At 42.1% G+C, this 18,507-nt stretch overlaps 1 protein-coding gene across 19 annotated transcripts in view; it reads left to right on the top strand.

Annotated features, from left to right (window-relative positions):
• NFIA (nuclear factor I A) overlaps positions 1 to 18,507 on the top strand; it is a 601,241-nt gene that overhangs the window by 499,544 nt on the left and 83,190 nt on the right. For all 19 annotated transcript variants that reach the window (XM_051857696.2, XM_070078402.1, XM_070078405.1 and 16 more), the window contains one exon: positions 10,040 to 10,168. In XM_051857696.2, coding sequence (XP_051713656.1) covers positions 10,040 to 10,168 — 129 coding nt within the window. The remainder of the gene's footprint in view (positions 1 to 10,039; positions 10,169 to 18,507) is intronic.

Genomic DNA, 18,507 nt, shown 5'->3' with positions numbered 1-18,507 from the left:
ACTGAAAAAGGCTAAAAGTCAAAATAGTCTGAATGTTTTACCCTTTTTATTGTTGAGTGTGTTAATCATAATAAATTACATTAGAATGAACCCTAATGGCTTTTACCATTAGGACACAAACCTGAGAAAAGCGCAGTACTTTCTCCAGGTATCAAGCAGTGTATGTTTATACCCAGTGGAACAGAGGGGTCCCTCGACTGTGATTAATCTGTCCAGCCACAGCCTTTACTCAGCCTTCAGAGGAAAAGATGATCTCGTCACAGGGTCGCAGAAGTGGTTCTGCGGAGTCCTGTTCTTGCCTGTGTGGGAACTGCTGGAGGACAGCACAGCTCCATGTCTGAAAGAGGGGTGTCTGAGCACAAAGCTGCCGCTGGTGGATGAGTTATCAACCACAGCACTGGTCACAGCTTCCATCCTGGGTTCAAACAGTGTCACTACGCATACACTGACATCGTGAGCCTCACAGTCACAAATGGGCAAACTGCTCTCCAGATCTAAAAAGAACAGTCGTCACAATAGCAATGAGTACCATTTAGGGTTGGAATATCTGCAAGAAAACTGATAGGCTTCTATCAGTGAGATAGATATATGACGGGTTTTTTCCTAGAAATGGCATCTTGGAAGAAATGTAAACTGAAAAGAGCAAGAGCTTTCAACCCCTGGGTTCAAATCCTGGCTCCTCCACTCACTCCTTAAGGACTTCTTTCCCACATTGGCTGCTGTCCATGGGTTTGGGCCGGCCCCTCCCATAGCATTCAAGCAGGTTTGCAGCTCTCCCATTGTCACAAACCTTTTCCTTGCTTCCCTGCAACTCCTGAGAGCCACTACCCAATTTTTCTGCTGTCTAATACAGGTTAATTTCATGTAAGAGTCAGGGTTACACCTACTTCCCCTGCTTCTTTTCTCCCCGTTGATTCTATATTTTTTTTCTAATTTTTTTTTGTTTGTTTTTGACAGGCAGAGTGAATAGTGAGAGAGAGAGACAGAGAGAAAGGTCTTCCTTTTGCCATTGGTTCACCCTCCAATGGCCTCCACGGCTGGTGCGCTGCAACCAGCGCACCACGCTTGCTGGCCTGGAAGAGGGGCAACCGGGACAGAATCCGGCACCCCGACCGGGACTAGAACCCAGTGTGCCGGCGTCGCAAGGCAGAGGATTAGCCTAGTGAGCCGCAGCGCCGGCTTCCCTTTGGTTCTATAAAACTCTATATCCTGTGCTTCAGTCTCCCAGAGCTCATTTTTTTTTAACATGATGGCAAACATGTATATTGACAAATCTCACACAACTTTTTCTCACGTCATTATATCTACCTAACCTCTCAAACAGTAGTGAAAGCTGATCACAGTCTTCTCCTTGGAGCACTCTTTTTTTAAAAATTTATTTATTTGAAGATTTATTTATTTATTTGAAAGGCAGAGTTACAGAGATGCAGAGGCAGAGAGAGAGAGTAAGTCTTCCAAACGCTGGTTCATTCCTCAGATGGCCTCAATGGCCAGAGCTGTGCTGATCCAAAGCCAGGAGCCGGGATCTTTTTCCAGGTCTCCCACACAGGTTCAGGGGCTCAAGGTCTTGGGCCATCTTCTACTGCTTTCCCAGGCCATAGCAGAGAGCTGGATCAGAAGTGGAGCATCAGGGACTTGAACTGGCATCCATATGGGATGCCAGCACTGCAGGCGACAGCTTTACCCACTATGCCACAGCACCGGCCCCAGAGCACTTTTCTTAGTTTCTATAAAATCACATTTTCCTGTGAATTAAATGCCTCAACTTAGCTGCCTAACTATTTTGACATTGACTTAATAACTCAGAGGCCTTCCTTGATTTGAAGACTTACTAAATTCTAAATACGTGTATATATGTGTATGTGTGTGTTTGTGTGTTACCTGTATTACTGCATTATAATATATAGTCTGGAATTGGAAGATATCAGTATTAGTGAGCCGTAAAAGCAGAATTTTTCATCCTTTCTGATTATGAATAGAGATATAACATGGTTTTCAGAAGTTTTTAGTAGAAGAACCAACTTGTTGAATAGTTAAAAATATATGGTCAATGCCAAATATATATACTGTTTTACAACTTAGTATGCTGTCATGATTGTCTTCTTTAAAAAAAAAAAAAAGATTTATGTATTTGCAAGTCAGAGTTACACAGAGAGAAGACAGGCAGAGATAGAGAAAGAGAGGTCTTCATCCACTGGTTCACTCCCCAGTTGGCTGCAATGGCCAGGGGGCGGGAGGGAGGAGAGAGATCTTCCATCTGCTGGTTCACTCCCCAATTGGCTGCAATGGCCGGGGCGGGGAGGGGGGGAGGGAGATCTTCCATCCACTGGTTCACTCCCCAATTGGCCGCAATGGCCGGAGCCGCACCAATCCGGAGCCAGGAGCCAGGAGCTTCTTCCAGGTCTCCCACACAGGTGCAGGGGCCCAAGGACTTGGGCCATCTTCTACTGCTTTCCCAGGCCATAGCAGAGAACTGAATCAAAAGTGTAGCAGCCGGGTCTTGAACCGGCGCCCATATGGGATACCAGCGCTTCAGGCCAGGGCGTTAACCCACTGTGCCACTGCGCCAGCCATGATTGTCTTCTAAATCTATGTGATGTTTATTTTGTGGAGGTTCTATGTTAGAATAACAGATAATATATTCATTGTGTTAAGTTAAATCCCTACTAAGTCCAAAAAAGTTTGATATATAAAACAAATTATTACTTTTTAAAAAATTTATTTATTTTTTATTTGAAAGGCGGGGGAGGGAGGGAGGAGGAGAAAGAGAGAGAGAGAGAGAGAGAGGGAGAGAGAAACAAGACAGAGACAGAGAGAGATCTTGTACCAGCTGTTTCAGCCCCTGAAATGCCTGCAATAGCCAGGCCAAAGTCAGGAGCCAGGAGCTTATCCAGGTCTCCCACGTAAGTTCCAGGGACCCAACTGCTTGAACCAGCTCCTGCTGCTTTCAGAGTGCACATTAGGAGGAAACTGGAATCTGAAGTGGAGCGCAGGCTTGACCACAAGCACTCCAGCACAGGATGTGTGCACCCAAGCAGCATCTTTCTTTTTTTGTCTATTTTTTACATAAATATTTTTTATTGATTGCAAATTTATAAAACAAAAAATGTGAGGTAGTAATATGAGTTCCCATATATGTGTCCTCCCATTCCCCCATTAACATCTCATTTTAGTATATTTGTTAAAATTAATGAACCACACCCAGCTTCCCCTATGTTTTTTTTAAAAGCTTTTGTTTAATGAATACATTTTTCAAAGGTACAGCTTTAGGAATGTAGTGGTATTTTCCCCCATATCCGTCCTCCCACCCTGACTCCCGTCCCACCTCCTACTCCCTCTCCCATCCATAATTTTCATTATGGTTCATTTTAGTTTAGCTTTATATACCAAGAACCAACTCTTTGCTAAGTAAAGATTTCACCAGTTTGCACCCACACACATACACAACATATAAAGTACTGTTTGAGAACAAGATTTGCAGTTAATTCTCCTAGTACAATTCATTAAGGGCAAAGGTCTTACATGGGGAGTAAGTGCACACTGACTTCTGTTGTTGATTTAACAATTAACACTCTTATTTATGACGTCAGTGATCACCTGAGGTTCTTGGCCATGAACTGCCAAGGCTATGGAAGCCTTTTGTGACCACAGACTCCATCAGTATTTGGACAAGTCCATAAGCAAAGTGGAAGTTCTCTCCTCCCTTCAGAGAAAAGTACATCCTTCTTTGATGGCCCCTTCTTTCCACTGGGGTCTCATTCACAAAGATCCTTCATGTAGGACATTTTTTGCCAAGCAGCATCTTAACTGCTGCATCAGTCCCCGACTCTGACGAATGAGTCTTAGTGGACTTCTCAGTCATTTTCATTTTTTGCATATTCTTCTGCAACTGACATAACCTTTCTTTGATATTTTTCCTGTGGATAACCAAATTAGAAACTGTAACATTATCAATAAATTTTATTGATTTAACTAGGAAACTGTTTTTATAGGTGTACTACAGAAACTATATGAGATTGCTGTGTTTTATGGAACATGCAAGGTTTTTTTATACTTTTTAAAAACATTTATTTTATTTATTTGAAAGACAGAGAGGTAGAGCCAGAGAGAGAGAGAGAGGTCTTCCAACTGCTGCTTCACTCCCCAAATGGCCACAATGGCCAGAGATGAGCTGATACGAATCCAGGAGCCAAGGGCTTCCTCTGGATCCCCAACGTGGTTGCAGGGGCCCAAAGACTTGGGCCATGATACAAGCTCTAGAACCAGAGAAGCCTGAATCTGAAATACTGCTTGATAGCTGTACGATTTGGGGCAAGTTGCTTAGTCTCTCTTACTGTCTAATTACTGTGTTGTAAGTAGGTACAGTAGCAATAACCAGCTATCCGAGATAACAACAGTAGGAGTTTAGAAATTTTCAGTTCATGGCACATAGCAGGTACTCCATAATTTGTAGCCTTTATTATTTCTAGCCTGATTCTTGGAAATATCAACATGCAGAGATTTGATCTCTTTAACTGCCTCCTGGCTCTCTTGAGGCCACTTAATAGACCAAAGCTTGAGATAGTTTTTAGTTATTCTGGTAAAAACAGAACAATTTGTAACTGTTATTACCAATTTTTAGGTGTTAGGTGGTGACAAGCAACAGGAAACTATCCAAAGTCATGAACAACCAAACTTAGAGAATTTAGGGATCTTTTCTGACTGCCCAGTCATTGGATTTTGAAACTAAAGTGCAGAGGTTGCTTGGTTTCAAACAGTTCGTGACTAAAAATGAACCTTAATGAAACTAACTTTTCAGGGCTGGTGCTGTGGCACCCAGCCTGAAGCGCCGGCCTTCCATATGGTCACCAGTTCTAGTCCCAGCTGCTCCTCTTCTGATCCACCTCTGCTGTGGACTGGGAAAGCAGTAGAAGATGGCCCAAGTCCTTGGGCCCCTGCACCTGCGTGGGAGACCTGGAAGAAGCTCCTGGCCCCTGGCTTTGGATCGGCGCAACTGTGGCTGTTGCAGCCATTTGGAGAGTGAACCAGGGGATGGAAGACCTCTTTCTCTGACTGCCTCTCTCTCTCTCTCCATAACTCTGTCTTTCAAATAAATAAAAATAAATATTAAAAAAAGAGAGAGAAACTAACCTTTCTATTTTTTACTTTGACACTTTTTAGAAAGGCACATGTAACAGTTAAGTCCTCTCTGACAATTTGAATTACATCTTCCAAACAGAAAAGATCAGATGCTGTTGTTCTGAGCAGCATTCACCATGGACAGTTTTCACAGGAGAATGAATTTTTGAATAAGACCTCTAGCAAAGGAGGCACTAAAATTACTTATCATAGTTTTGTATTTTAAAATGTACTTCATGTGAGCAGAGTTAAACATCTTTTCATTTGATTATTATTTATAGCCCTTGCCTATTTCCTGCTGGATTATAGGTTTTTTTTGCTTATATTTGTTGAACCCTATTTAGTGGAGTCATTAAGCCTTTGACTATAATGTAAATTAAAAATGTTATCTCAAAAAAAGTAAATAAAGTATTACAACTCCTCTGACTCCTAGAAATATTCCCTGTCAAGCAAAGGACAGCATTGTGCTTTCTTCTCATTCCTGTAGGATTTTTCTTTACAATTGTCACTGTTGAGTTCTTGGTCAAAGTATTTGGTCAATCTCACAATTTGGCAGAGGGGAGGAAATTTAAGTTAAATGCAATTTTTTTTCCTGTTTTACTTTTTTGCTTCTTGTAACATCAAGTCACAGTAAAAGTTGCCTGAAGCAATCCTCAGTTTCTTAGAGGAGACCCCCAGAATTAGTTTTTGAGTTTTGAAACATCAGTCGACCTGGTATTGTTATTGCTGCTTCTGGAAAGCATGAAAGGAAATAGAAGTTTTTAATCTTCAAAGGATTTATGTCCTTGGTAATAATGCCCACCTAGTTCCAGAGTGTAGGCTACTGGAAAACCTCAAAACCTTGAGTGAATTTCAGTAAAAACGATGGAAACACATAGAATTCTAGAGAATAATTGATGTACAGTAGGCATCTTCAGTACTCACATATCTAGCATTGGCAATAAATCGATGTGGTTACTTCAGAAATTTCACAGAAAATAGGATGAGAAGATAGCTTGTTCTGGTGCAAAAACTTTCAAAATCTATATATAAACATCACGTTAGTTTTCTATTGCTGTGTGACAGATTACCACCAACTTAGCAAACTGAAGCAACACGCATGTGTTGTCTCGCAGTTTCTGTGGGTCAGGAGCTGGGACACAGCCACACAGGGTCTTCTGCTCGCGGTCTCACAAGACAGTCAAAATTTTATCCAGGCTGCATTTCTTTCTGGAGCTCAGGGTCCTCTTGCAAAGTCTTGTGATTGTTGGCCGAGTTCTGTTCCCCGTGGCTTTAGGACTATAGTCTCAGCGTTCTTAAAGGACAAGGGCCCCAAACTCGGCTCCAAGAGGTCTCTGCTGTTCTGTGTCCTGTGGCCCTCTGGGAAGCCCTTCCACTGGGTGGCAGCTTACTCCTTCAGAGCCTGAAGAGAGTCTCTGCATGCGTGTCCCTGTTTGCTAGGGCTCACCTATGGGTCAAGCCCCTGACGGATAATATCTTTTTCCTTTATTCAGAGTCAACTGAGTGGGGGCCTTAATTGTATCTACAAATGTCCCTTGACCTTCGCAGTGACACAGCCTAACCACAAGAGTGACATCCATCATATCCATGAGTTTACCCATGTGTAAGGGGAGGGACTCTGCAGGTTATGTCCACAGGCACCAGGAACCCCAGGAGCCCTCTGAGAGTTCTGATGACCAAAGATACAAGTGATGACTCTAAAGGCAACTTCAGGAATAGTGCGTTTGGCCCGTATTTTCAACGTTTTCTCGTTGGACTTCACACTTCTAAGTGCCTCCGGGAACCATTGCTACTGAGTAGCTAGAATTCCATGTATGTTTGCCTTTGTCTCTTGAACACAATTTGGAATGATTCAAGTAATTTAGGAAAAAATGACAGAGTGGAGATAAATTCAGAAAGAATAGATGTGTAGAAAACCAGGGACAAAGCCAGAATGCTTACTAAAATTGATTTCTTATTCTGTTTATCATCATTGGGTTTTTTATGCTAATCAAATGGATAAAATGACCCGTTGAAATGAAACTTTATACTAGACTTCAGCTTCTCATTCTATTAAAGCTTCTTTTTCAATATTCAACTTAGAAGTAATATTTGTTTTGCTCCAGAAAAGGGTTACTTTACTTTCTCTGTAATCTCTTTTTTATAAAAATCTAATACTTATATAAAAGACCTAGACATTAAGTTCAAATTCATTAAGATAAAACTAATCAAACATTAATCTGTACAGCAATTGTATAACAGTTGTGCATAGATAATTGGCAAAAAATTTTAACAAGTTTATTTTTAAAATATTGTACAGAAACCAAATTTAGTTTCAAAAATAAAAGCCAAGATTAATGTTCTCTAGCTTTTAACATAGAGCAGTTTACTAGCATTTTGAAGTTTCATCTGGTCAATTAAGTGTACAAAGCAAATTAGCTAAAACATACATTATGCATGTAGAAAAAATATTAAAGCATATAATAAGGAAATGTGCTCAATATGAGTCTTTAAAAATTGAAAACCCAAAGTAGTTTTGAGATTCATGACAGCCTTAGGGTTCATATTACTTGACTGTGATAAAATTAGAAGATGATACAAAGTTTGGCTTGTTCCTGCATGCCAACTTTATTTCTTCCCTGTTTAACCCTTTCAAAGGAGATTTTAAATTTTGCTGTTTTAAAACTTATTTATCAGCTTCATCATTCTTGATTTGTTATTGCTGCATTTTCCTTATAATTCCTCTTTTGAACAGGTGGATGGAAGATTTAAATCATGCCAATATTGCTGTAGTATTTAGTATGGCATGGGTTGGAAAATACAAACTTTTTAGAGAAATATTTTTTCTTGAATCCAGCCAGTTTCTTTCTTGAAGAAAATTAGTTGAGATAAAGATTTCATTTCTGCTAACTGAAAAAAAAAAAACTCCAACATGTCCAAAGTTTTGATGTTTTTCACTTTATATTTCTATTTCTGTTTTATGACACATAATTCAGGCATTTGACTAAATTTAAATCAGCAGACTGGTTGGCAGCCTGAACACTGATTTGTACAAAGGGAGTTTCAATAACTTGGAAGATGTTTGTATTTTGATAGCTTTTAATTCCTTTATTGTTGTTTACTAATTTGAAATTTCTCCCTAATTAAATTGCATGGTGAACCCTCAAGTTAGGTTTCTCGCAATGAATGTCCATCCAGAACCCCTGTGCATCATACCCATGTTAAAGCACTGGTCTGGTGTGACTGTTCACTGCCTGCACAAGCAAACAAATAGAATTAAAGGCACTTGCTTTGCCTTCAGTTCAAGAGATGTGAATACCATCCTGGAAAGTACCTGATCCATTCCTCAAGTTAGTGTGAGAGCACACACTGGTACTTACCAGTTTGCAACTTATTTCTTAGGAGTCAACCCCCACCAAGTTTTTCTGCGGCCCAGCACCTGTTAGTAACACCACACATAAAGTTGAGACCCACACAGATTAAAACGTTTCAGTACCTTTTGGACCACTTGGTGTGTTCCTGATTGTGTGATGCTTTTCTTGCACACAGAGAGGCCGGAGCAGGCACCTGTGCTTATGGAGTCTGCAGTCTCACTCGAAGGTCAGATTGTGAAAGCACATTAAGGAAAGCTGTGATCGGAAAGCAGCACATGTCTGGATACAGGCTAGACTAACTATATTTCTGGAGAAACATACACCTGTGAAGTGCTTGGCACAAGGCATGGAACCTTGCAGTTACTTAGCTACACACTAATATCATCATTGTTTTTATCACCTGCTTTTCCAGATCACCAGATAATTCTTCAGTCATAGGCAGAACACAACACAGGTAGACTTGTGTAAGTGAAATGGAATTTGGTTCTTTGACATCAGTACGGACCAGCTTTGTGCTGGGTACTCACAAGAGCCCAGATTTGTCCTGTGCTGTGGAGACTCAGCCTCAATGCCTTCACTTTGACATCCAAACCTTCACCATGTCAGTTGGCACCCTACCAAAGTGATGGATGCCTCCAGTTGTGCATGTCAGCCTGGGTGCTGAGAATACTGCAAATCTAGTGACTACAAGGGACTCTCTTCCCATTATTTTCTTCCCAAAGCATTTCCGACTCTGGGGATGTTGTATAACCTTTAGATGCTGTTCTATTTAACATAAAAATAACATAGATCATCATACAAAAGACAAGTAAGCAAAAAAGGAAAAAAAGGCAATGAAAATCACCACAATCCAACACACAGAACTGTTAGGCATATCTCTCTGGATATGCAAATACCGTTTTAATGGCATTGTAGTATAACATCCTATGTTGTACTTATTTATTTTCAGTTAGCATAAATATCATTCCATGGTGTTACTCTTTATAGTGTTATCTGCATTGGTTATACTCTGTTAACCAATCCCCAATGGTTGGATGCTTAAATTTTTTTGTTTACTTTTATCTTTTCTTTTCATCTATTAAAAATAATTCATCGAATGAACTGAGTTGCCATTGTTGAGGATGTTTTTATGTTAAAATAGCTCAATTATTTAAAGCGCGGAGAGTGTGCGTCAGTGCTGAAGCCAGGTAACAGGCAGGAGGAAATGACTGTCCGTGAGGTCGTCATGGGCCTGGGTGGCCTCCTTCGGAAGGGTCCCCAGAGGCAGCACACATACGGAACAGCTTTAATAAACGCTGCAAAGCTGGACCCTGTATAATCAGAGAAGATCAATAAACCAAAAATGGACTGTGGTTTCATAGAATAAATTGAAATCAATTAGAGATCGACTTACCAGGGGACCACTCTGTCCCCTGTTTGTTTCTGTGACAAATTCAGAGCAATTCCAAACAAAACGAATTTTCCATTCACCGATGGATTAAAAAAAATCCTTTAAATGTTATCTTTTAGGTTATACAGGCTGTTGTTAGAAGAACTAACGTGTCATTATCAATCAATCTTCTTGCCAGGAATGCCATCTCCAACCACACTGAAGAAGTCGGAGAAGTCTGGTTTCAGCAGCCCTTCCCCTTCACAGACCTCGTCCCTGGGCACCGCGTTCACACAGCATCACCGCCCCGTCATCACCGGACCCAGAGGTGAGCTGCTGCAGGCACCCTTGCTTGTGCTTAGATCGTGGCCTTAGTCCAAACATGGCAAAAGGAGAGAATGAAAATGCTCCAGGGGTGGCCGGTGCAGTGGCTCAATAGGCTAATCGTCCGCCTTGTGGCACTGGCACACCAGGTTCTAGTCCTGGTCGGGGCGCCGGATTCTTCCCGGTTGCTCCTCTTCCAGGCCAGCTCTCTGCTGTGGCCAGGGAGTGCAGTGGAGGATGGCCCAAGTACTTGGGCCCTGCACCCCATGGGAGACCAGGAAAAGCACCTGGCTCCTGCCATCGGATCAGCGCGATGCGCCGGCCGCAGCGCACTGACCGCAGCGGCCATTGGAGGGTGAACCAACGGCAAAAGGAAGACCTTTCTCTCTGTCTCTCTCATTGTCCATTCTGCCAGTCAAAAATTTAAAAAATAAATAAATAAAAAGAAAAGAAAAGAAAATGCTCCAGGTGCAGTGAGTGTTCCAATTTCTTATCCTTGGGGACAATCTTGGACTATTAGAGACCAAAGAGATCTGGTATCAAATTCTTGATTCTTGCCTAAGGCTAGAGGGGACTGTATCTTTGTGGGATTTTGCAAAGAGCTGAGAGATAACTTGAATTGAACCCAGATCGCATCTGTTCTAGAAGTTTTGCAACAAAGTGTGTGTGTGAAGTGAGTATACGTCAGGGTGGTCAGTTACCTGTTTTCAAGTGATGGCTTTTTTTATTCTCTCATCCCTGCTGATTCTCTTTCCATGAAACCTGACTTCAATATGTGGCATTTTGTGTTGAGGTTGTTTGTATCAGGGTGTTGACGAGCAGTCTTCATTCGCTGCTTTTGAAGTGGTAGATAGTTTGTCTGGTTTTCATTGCAATGTTTTCATTATTTTTGTCTTGCATGCTTTTAAGTTTATTATTAAAATGTGTCCACAAGAAATATGATTTGTATTTCACATTAAAGACAAGCCTTAAACCTCAAGAGAATGTCAGCAAATCATTTAACTTGATCTTATTGCAAGATGAAAATATTTATTAGTCTGTTTATGAAACTCCCACAGTAGGAGTATGAATAATTATAACCACGTTTGCATTCTTCCATCAGATTTTCGTTTAGGTGGTTCTGTGATCTACCAGCTGGTATCATAAAACATCCTAGAAAGTTATGGTCTCTTGTCTACTCTGACATACGCCTGGGGAAACTGATATTTCTTGAGTTAATCTCAATGTTAGTCTCGCAAATCTGGATCCCTTTGTGAATACTGTTTCTGTGTGTCGAGGATTTCGGAAGTTGAGAGGGCTGTACAGTGAACATGTGGAGAAGTCACACTGAAGAAAGCATGGGTTCTGATGTTAATGTGAGGAGATACTTTCCCTGTCCACTATGATGAAAAATGGTTTGCTTCATCTTTACATATTTTGTAATCATCATTAGAACTTTCTCAAGATCCCTCATTATTTCACCTCTGTGTGTATGTTGTATAATCAGAGAGGCTTAATATATAGATAGGTGTGTACACATAAGTGTATACAGGTGTATTCTTTAAAACTTGAAAACCAGCATCTTGATTGATTAGAGAATCCTATAGTAAGCCTCTTTAAATGAGGTAGTATTATATTATTATCTAATCAATAACATTCACTGAGCATCCAAACTGTAGTGGGGAATACGAGATAGTAAGCCCTTTTAGTCAGATTATTTATGGTTACAGGGATACAAGCATTGTGTTATTTCTCATTCTTTGATGATCAGGCTAACATTTCCTAAATGCCCAATGAATGTTAAAGACAAAAATTTCCACAAGAGGCAAGAAGAGGGGACTGAAGATTCATTCATTCATTAACCATGAGTCCTAGTCAGGTAGGGACACTGGGTACCAGCACACAATCCAGTGCAGGAGAGAGTTGCAATAAAACAAACATCTAGAAGATGATGTGGAATGTGATAGTACTTATAATTTTGTATCAAGAAAGAGATTTCAAAGTGTGCAAAATGTTGAAGTCAAATCTTAGATGCTTAGATGCATCTGCCAATGGAGGACATTCTAAGCAGAGAAAAGATTCGTGGTATAGCAAGGTCATAAAGACTGGGAAGAACAGTGTATCCACAATCAGGAGAGCCATGACTTTGCCTTTCCATGGATTTTCTTAATGTTCTTATCAGAAAAATGGGGACAGTACTACTGTGGAGTGAACTTTTCTCCCAACCTCACATTCTTATATGGAAACTACAATAAAACAATATTTGCGGACATTTCTTGAAGAGCATAAGGAAATATGTACATATTATCACTTATTTGAGAAATATTAATAGTATGTATTAAATGTCTTGCCTTGAAACTATAGTTCCAGAAATTATCTTAACTAGCCCTTACTCATGGGTGTATGATTGACAGCATCATCATGCCAAATCACTGAACATGTCTGCTCAGTGATCCAAACTGTGTAGAATCAGAGTGCACCCCCCTTAGCCCGTGTGCACTGAGTGTTGATCTCCCATCCACGTTCATATTCATAAAATCATGTATGTGGAAAAGAGAGATTCCTAGTTTAGGAATAATGGAATACCAAAGAGTCTTTGTTTTCACCAGAATTCAAGATGGTTCCCAGCATCCTTGGTTGTCCTTTCTGGAAAGTCTACTCAGGTACTCATTCTTATTCCCCTCCCCTCTTAGTGATCTGGTGAAGGGAACTGAGGTATGATAAAACTCCTAACACATCTTTGTGATAAGAATCACACCACCGAAATAACGCTGTGCCCTTTTTTGGCTGAGATACTTGCCATTGGTACTATGTTTTCCTCCTTCTCTCAACCAGTTGGGAAGCTAATGTTTGGAATGATAGCACATCTGGGACCAAGACTTGGTGGTTTAGTGACTTGAGGCTGAATTGAGGTAGTTGGTGTGGGTTAAGTGTGATGTGGACATCAGGGAGATTTTTCACCTCCAGGCCTCCTTTTATTGTGTTGAATTGCTACAACCTGAGTTACCATTAGAGAATCCAGAAAAATCAAATTTTGAAATGGCCTTGAAGAAGAGAAAAGTATGTCCATTGTCAGATACCCAGGGCATGGCGTTAGCACCAGGTTGCAAGACTGCTGCCTTCCCAGAAATTTCTCATGGGAATACATTGACTGGACAAGCAGTAGGTGGTGAGCAGTGACTGCAGAATGTATCTTGACTCTCAGGTCAGAAGTGAAGTCTTAACAGCTACAGCAAAGCAAGATGGCCTCAGCAAAAACAAACGAAACAAAACAAAACAATGGCCCTATGTTTGCAACCATAAGCTATATTTGGAAATTGGGTGGTCACCTTTTACACAGGCAATCTCTCTTTAAAGGTTGCAAAGCAAAGGCAAGAAATCAGGGCTTTGAAGGCAGACAACGTGGTGTGGTGGTTGTCTCAGTCTGGACTACTGTAACAGAATACTGCAGACTGGGTGGTTCATAAACAATAGAAACATTTTCATTTCTCACAGTTCCAGAGGCAGAAAGCCCAAGATCAAGGTGTCAGCAGATTCAGTGTCTGGGGAGGGCCCACTTCTGGTTCACAGATGCTGTCTTCTCACTGTGTCTTTTATCAGGGGCATGGGACTCACTGTCTACAGTCTCTTTTATAAGGACATTAATAACAGTACTGGGGGCTTCAGTCTCATGACCTAATCACCCAGAGGCCCCACTACCTAAGGCCATCACATTAGGGGTTAGGATTACAACAGCTGAATTTTGAGAAGACACATTCAGTGTAGAGCAGCTCAGGAAATGACATGGACCAGTGTTTGAATCCTATGTCTCTCACTTGTACCAACGGTGGGGTCCTAGCTCATGGCTTGACCTCTTTGAACCACAGTCTTGTCATCTCTACGTTGGAGATCACCATCTCTACTGCAAATGAGTTGTGTTATGTAAGGAGTAAACACAGTCATGTGTTTGTAGTCGCTTCTATAGGACCTGGAGATAGACTGTGTACACAGGACATGCAGGCCCACTTTCCTCCAGGCTTTGAAAATCTCATGCCGAGGCCGGAGCTATGGCGCAGTGGGATAAGCCTCTACCTGCCACACCAGCATCCCATGTAGGTGCCAGTTCCTGTCCTGGCTGCTCTTCTTTGCTCCAGCTTTCTTAATGGCCTGGAAAAGCAGTAGAAGATGGCCCAGGTGTCAGTAGGAGGCCCAGAAGAAGCTCCTGGCTCCTGGCTTGAGATCGGCTCAGCTCTGACTGTTGTGGCCATTTGGGGAGTGAACCAGCATATGGAAGACCTCTCTGTCTGTCTCTCCCTCTCTCCGTCTGTAACTCTACCTTGCAAATAAATAAATAAAATCTTAAAAAAAAAAAAAAGAAAAAAAATCTCTTGCTATCCCTACTGCATTCACCTATCCAAAGTTTTACCCATCCCCAAGACCAGACCAAGGTCAACTTTCAATGTGAAACCTTCTCAGCTCCACCCAGATTACTACTCTCACACTCCTTAAACTCCCTCAGCCTTTCACAGCTGCAAATTTATTCCGCCAACTTTGCTTTGTTAATTAATGTACATCTTGTTGTCAGAATGAAATTTCTGAAGAGAAGGATCACAAACATACATATTTTACTTCTTCCTTGGGCTCACACAGTGACTTTACGTCCAGATATTTCTTGAGTGAATAAAATACAATCAATTTGTATGCACATGCACACAAGAGACATTCGTCCCATCTCTGCCCCCAAGGAGTTTCTCAGAAGAAGGCAAGTGACAGTGTAAGGTAGTGGATGCACTAGTTCTCTATGAGGATTGTCCAAGATGAGAAAGAACCAGGGCCTTTCACCCAAAGCAAACTGGTGCAAGATCATCTCAGGAAGGCTTTGCTCTGAGAAGCGATGGTCTCTCTTGTTTCTAACCACATCCCTCCTTACATTGTCAAGGTGCAGGCATGTGGTTTCTTAAAACTAATTCCCTCTCTGATAATGGCTTTCTTTGTGGCTTTGATAAATCACTTAACCTTGTGGCCTCAGTTTGGCCATCTGTACCGTGGGGATACTACCTTGCCCACCTGTTTCTCCGTGTGGTTAGAATTAGGTAAAGGGGTTAAACTGTTTTAGAATACCCTGATGGCAGGAGGAAGATACTGAATTTCAGTAAAGGCACTTGTATGTCATGATCCGTTACTGCAGCTGCTGTGTGCTATTAGCTGAAAAGTTGGGCTTTTAAAGACTTTTTCTTTTACCACAACTTAAAACTGTAATCCTAAGAAAGTATTTAATCATGACAATTTATCTTATTTGTGATAAATGAGAAAAAAAAAAAAACACTTTGTTCTCCCTTTGCCTTTTTAAGAGTTGTAAGTTTGCCTGATGATCTAAAGGTTGAGAGTTACTTGGAGTCGTCATCACTGATATTTTAAAGTTTCTTGAAAGCTTGTCCTCGTGAAGCTTATCGTTCTACCCAAGTCTTTTCTCAAAAACAAGATAATGAATGGTAGTTACTTGAATACTCTGTACTAAGTAAATAACTTTGTGGTTTAAGATTTAGAAATGTGGCCGGCGCCGCGGCTCACTTGGCTAATCCTCCGCCTACGGCGCCAGCACCCTGGATTCTAGTCCTGATTGGGCACCGGATTCTGTCCCGGTTGCTCCTCTTCCTGTCCAGCTCTCTGCTGTGGCCCGGGAGGGCAGTGGAGAATGGCCCAGGTCCTTGCGCCCTGCACCTGCATGGGAGACCAGGAGGAAGCACCAGGCTCCTGGCTTTGGATTGGCGCAGCGCCCTGGCCGCTACAGCTGGGGTGTGGCGGGTGAACCAACAGAAAAGGAAGACCTTTCTCTCTGTCTCTCTCTCTCACTGTCTAACTCTGCCTGTCAAAAAAATATATTTTTAAAGATAAAAATAAAAAAATGCATTTACCTTTAAAAAATACTTTAAAAAAAGATTTAGAAATGGAGGAGAGATGGATCCACACACACACACCAGGAGGCAGCACAGAGAGTGATTGAAAGCCGTGTGCTCTGGGATCTTCTAGGCTAAGAACATGTGTGGCTGCAAGTAACAGAAACCCTGACTGCCCAGTGACGAGTACATGCTCCGAGGCTGTTTATGGGGGCACCGCAGCGCCATCAGGGACTGACACGACTCCTCCTAGGCACGCTGCTGTGGGTTGTTTTGTCTCCCCACTGGGCCCTTGTGGTCCTCGTGTAGCCACTCCTCCTGCCTTATATCTGAATTCCAAGCAGAAAGAGGAGAAAGGGTGAGGGCTCAGTCTGCCACTTTTATAGAATCCAATGCATCAGAGCTGTGTCACAACGCTGGAGGAGAAGGGAGGTACTCTAGGTTTTTAGCTGAACAAATTACTCGTCTCTATACAATTGGGGTTCTGTAAGTGAAAAAATAGGGAATATACTGATCAGCAATTAGCAACATATTCCACGTTACTCTTACAGGTGAGACCCCTGAGTTGACCAGAAATCATATGTCCAACTAAGTGCCTTTCCTATCGTGTCAATGGTTCCTACCTTTCTCTCCCCTAGTGGGAGAAATAAACTGCATTTATTTCAACAATTAATTTGTTTTCACATTTTTATTAGTCAAAGACAGAATATAGCCATTTAAATCATCTGATAACCATGACAGGAACCTGTGTTATCACAGTGAGTTTTTCTACTTGCAGCCATAAAACAACTCAGCCTGTTCTTTTTGGTCCATGAATCCTTGCTGCTGACAAATACGGGGTTTCTGTTAGGCCCAAGTCACTTTAAAAATATTTGAGGTCAGTTTGGCTTTCTTGGAAATTGAAATCAGTCTGCAGCCTCTCCTGACGGCAAATATGTATTAAGCACCTAACTCCACCCTCTCATGACAGCAAATATGTATCAAGCACCTAACTCCACACAGGGCGTTCTAGCTGCCTGCAGGAGTGAGGAGGAGGAGGGGCACTCTGCCCGCCTGGAGGCCGATCACCTCCGAGGGCATGCTGGGACGAGAATAGCAGCAGTTGTGTTCCTGTGTGAAGAGAAGCACAGGATGCAGCGGGAGACAAGGAAGTCGGCCTCCCAAAGGAAAACTTGAGTGCCCTTTAGCACTTTGGAGTCCCAACAAGCAAAAGGTGCAACCCCTGTTCCCAGTTGCCCTTCTATTTGTAAACATCCCAAACAGAGCAACAGGAAACACGCCATGCTATTAGGTAAGAAGTGCCAGGGAATTGAGATCATAAGATGCGAAGGTGTGGTTAACCCAGCTCCTTTCTGTGTAAGTCAAAGAATTATATATAGCATGGAGGGAGTTCAGAAGTAAAATCACCATGATTCAGAAAATACGCATAAGATAAACTAAAACAGTGGTCACATAAAGCAGAGATTTATTGTGCAGCTTCCAGAGAATCTCTCTGGTTTCTGTTTGCAGAGGTAGTCAGAGTTTCTGTGTCCTGCAGACCTCAGTCCATGATCCTCCTGTCTGTAATAGTGAAGCACCCGGGGTCTAAAGTTAACAGGACCTCCCTGTTTGGCCAAGAAAAACACACTGCAGAGAATTATGAGAGTTAAGATCTCTTCCAGGAAGTCTGGGTCCCCAGGAAAGGTGGGAAGAGTGTGGATTCATAACATGCATAGAAAAGAGTAGAGGAGGGGGCAGTGTTGTAGCACAGCGGGTTCGGCCACAGCCTGCACAGCCAGCATCACATATCTGGGCAACAATTCCGGCTGCTCCGCTTCCCATCCAGCTCCCTGCCAATGTGCCTAGGAAAGCAGCCAAGGATGGCCCAAGTACTTGGGCCCGGGTCCCCCACGTGGGAGACTCAGATGGAGTTCTGGGCTTCTGGCTTCAGCCTGTCCCACCCTGGCTGCTGCAGCTATTTGAGGAGTGAGCCAGCAGATAGAAGCTATCTCTGTGTCTCACCCTCTCTCTGTCACTCTGCCTTTCTAACAAATAAAAATAAATCTTTCAAAACGTCCTAGAGGAGCAGGAAAGGAGAGACAGTGAATGACGGCAGCAGCTGTCACTGGACGGCAGGGCCTGCTGGGGCAGGTGCCACATCTTTATTGTTCATTCCCAAGCTCCCCAGCCTCGTGCGTGGCATCGGAAGGGCACTCAATAAATAATGGCTGAAGAAATGAATGAATGCAAGGTTCTGATTGAAGACAAGCAGAAAGTGTGGGAGTAATAGGGTGTTCTTTCTATTTCCCTGTGAAATAATAATGTAATATTCCAGCACACGTGGTTGGCAGCACATGGGGAGGTGCCTGGTGAGTTTAAGTGTGCCGTATATATTTAGTTTTGATGGAAGCTTCTGTCTTGATAACCATTAGAGAGATGAGCTTAACATTATTTGGTCCCCTTTTTACAGAGTCTTTCCTGTGTATTATAAATTCTTCTATCCAAACAA

This window comes from Oryctolagus cuniculus, chromosome 7 (assembly GCF_964237555.1).
Source record: "Oryctolagus cuniculus chromosome 7, mOryCun1.1, whole genome shotgun sequence".
In the NCBI taxonomy this organism is placed as follows: Eukaryota; Metazoa; Chordata; class Mammalia; order Lagomorpha; family Leporidae; genus Oryctolagus; species Oryctolagus cuniculus.
The sequence above is the reverse complement of the archived record's forward strand: the minus strand, read 5'-3'. Positions and strand labels throughout refer to the sequence as shown.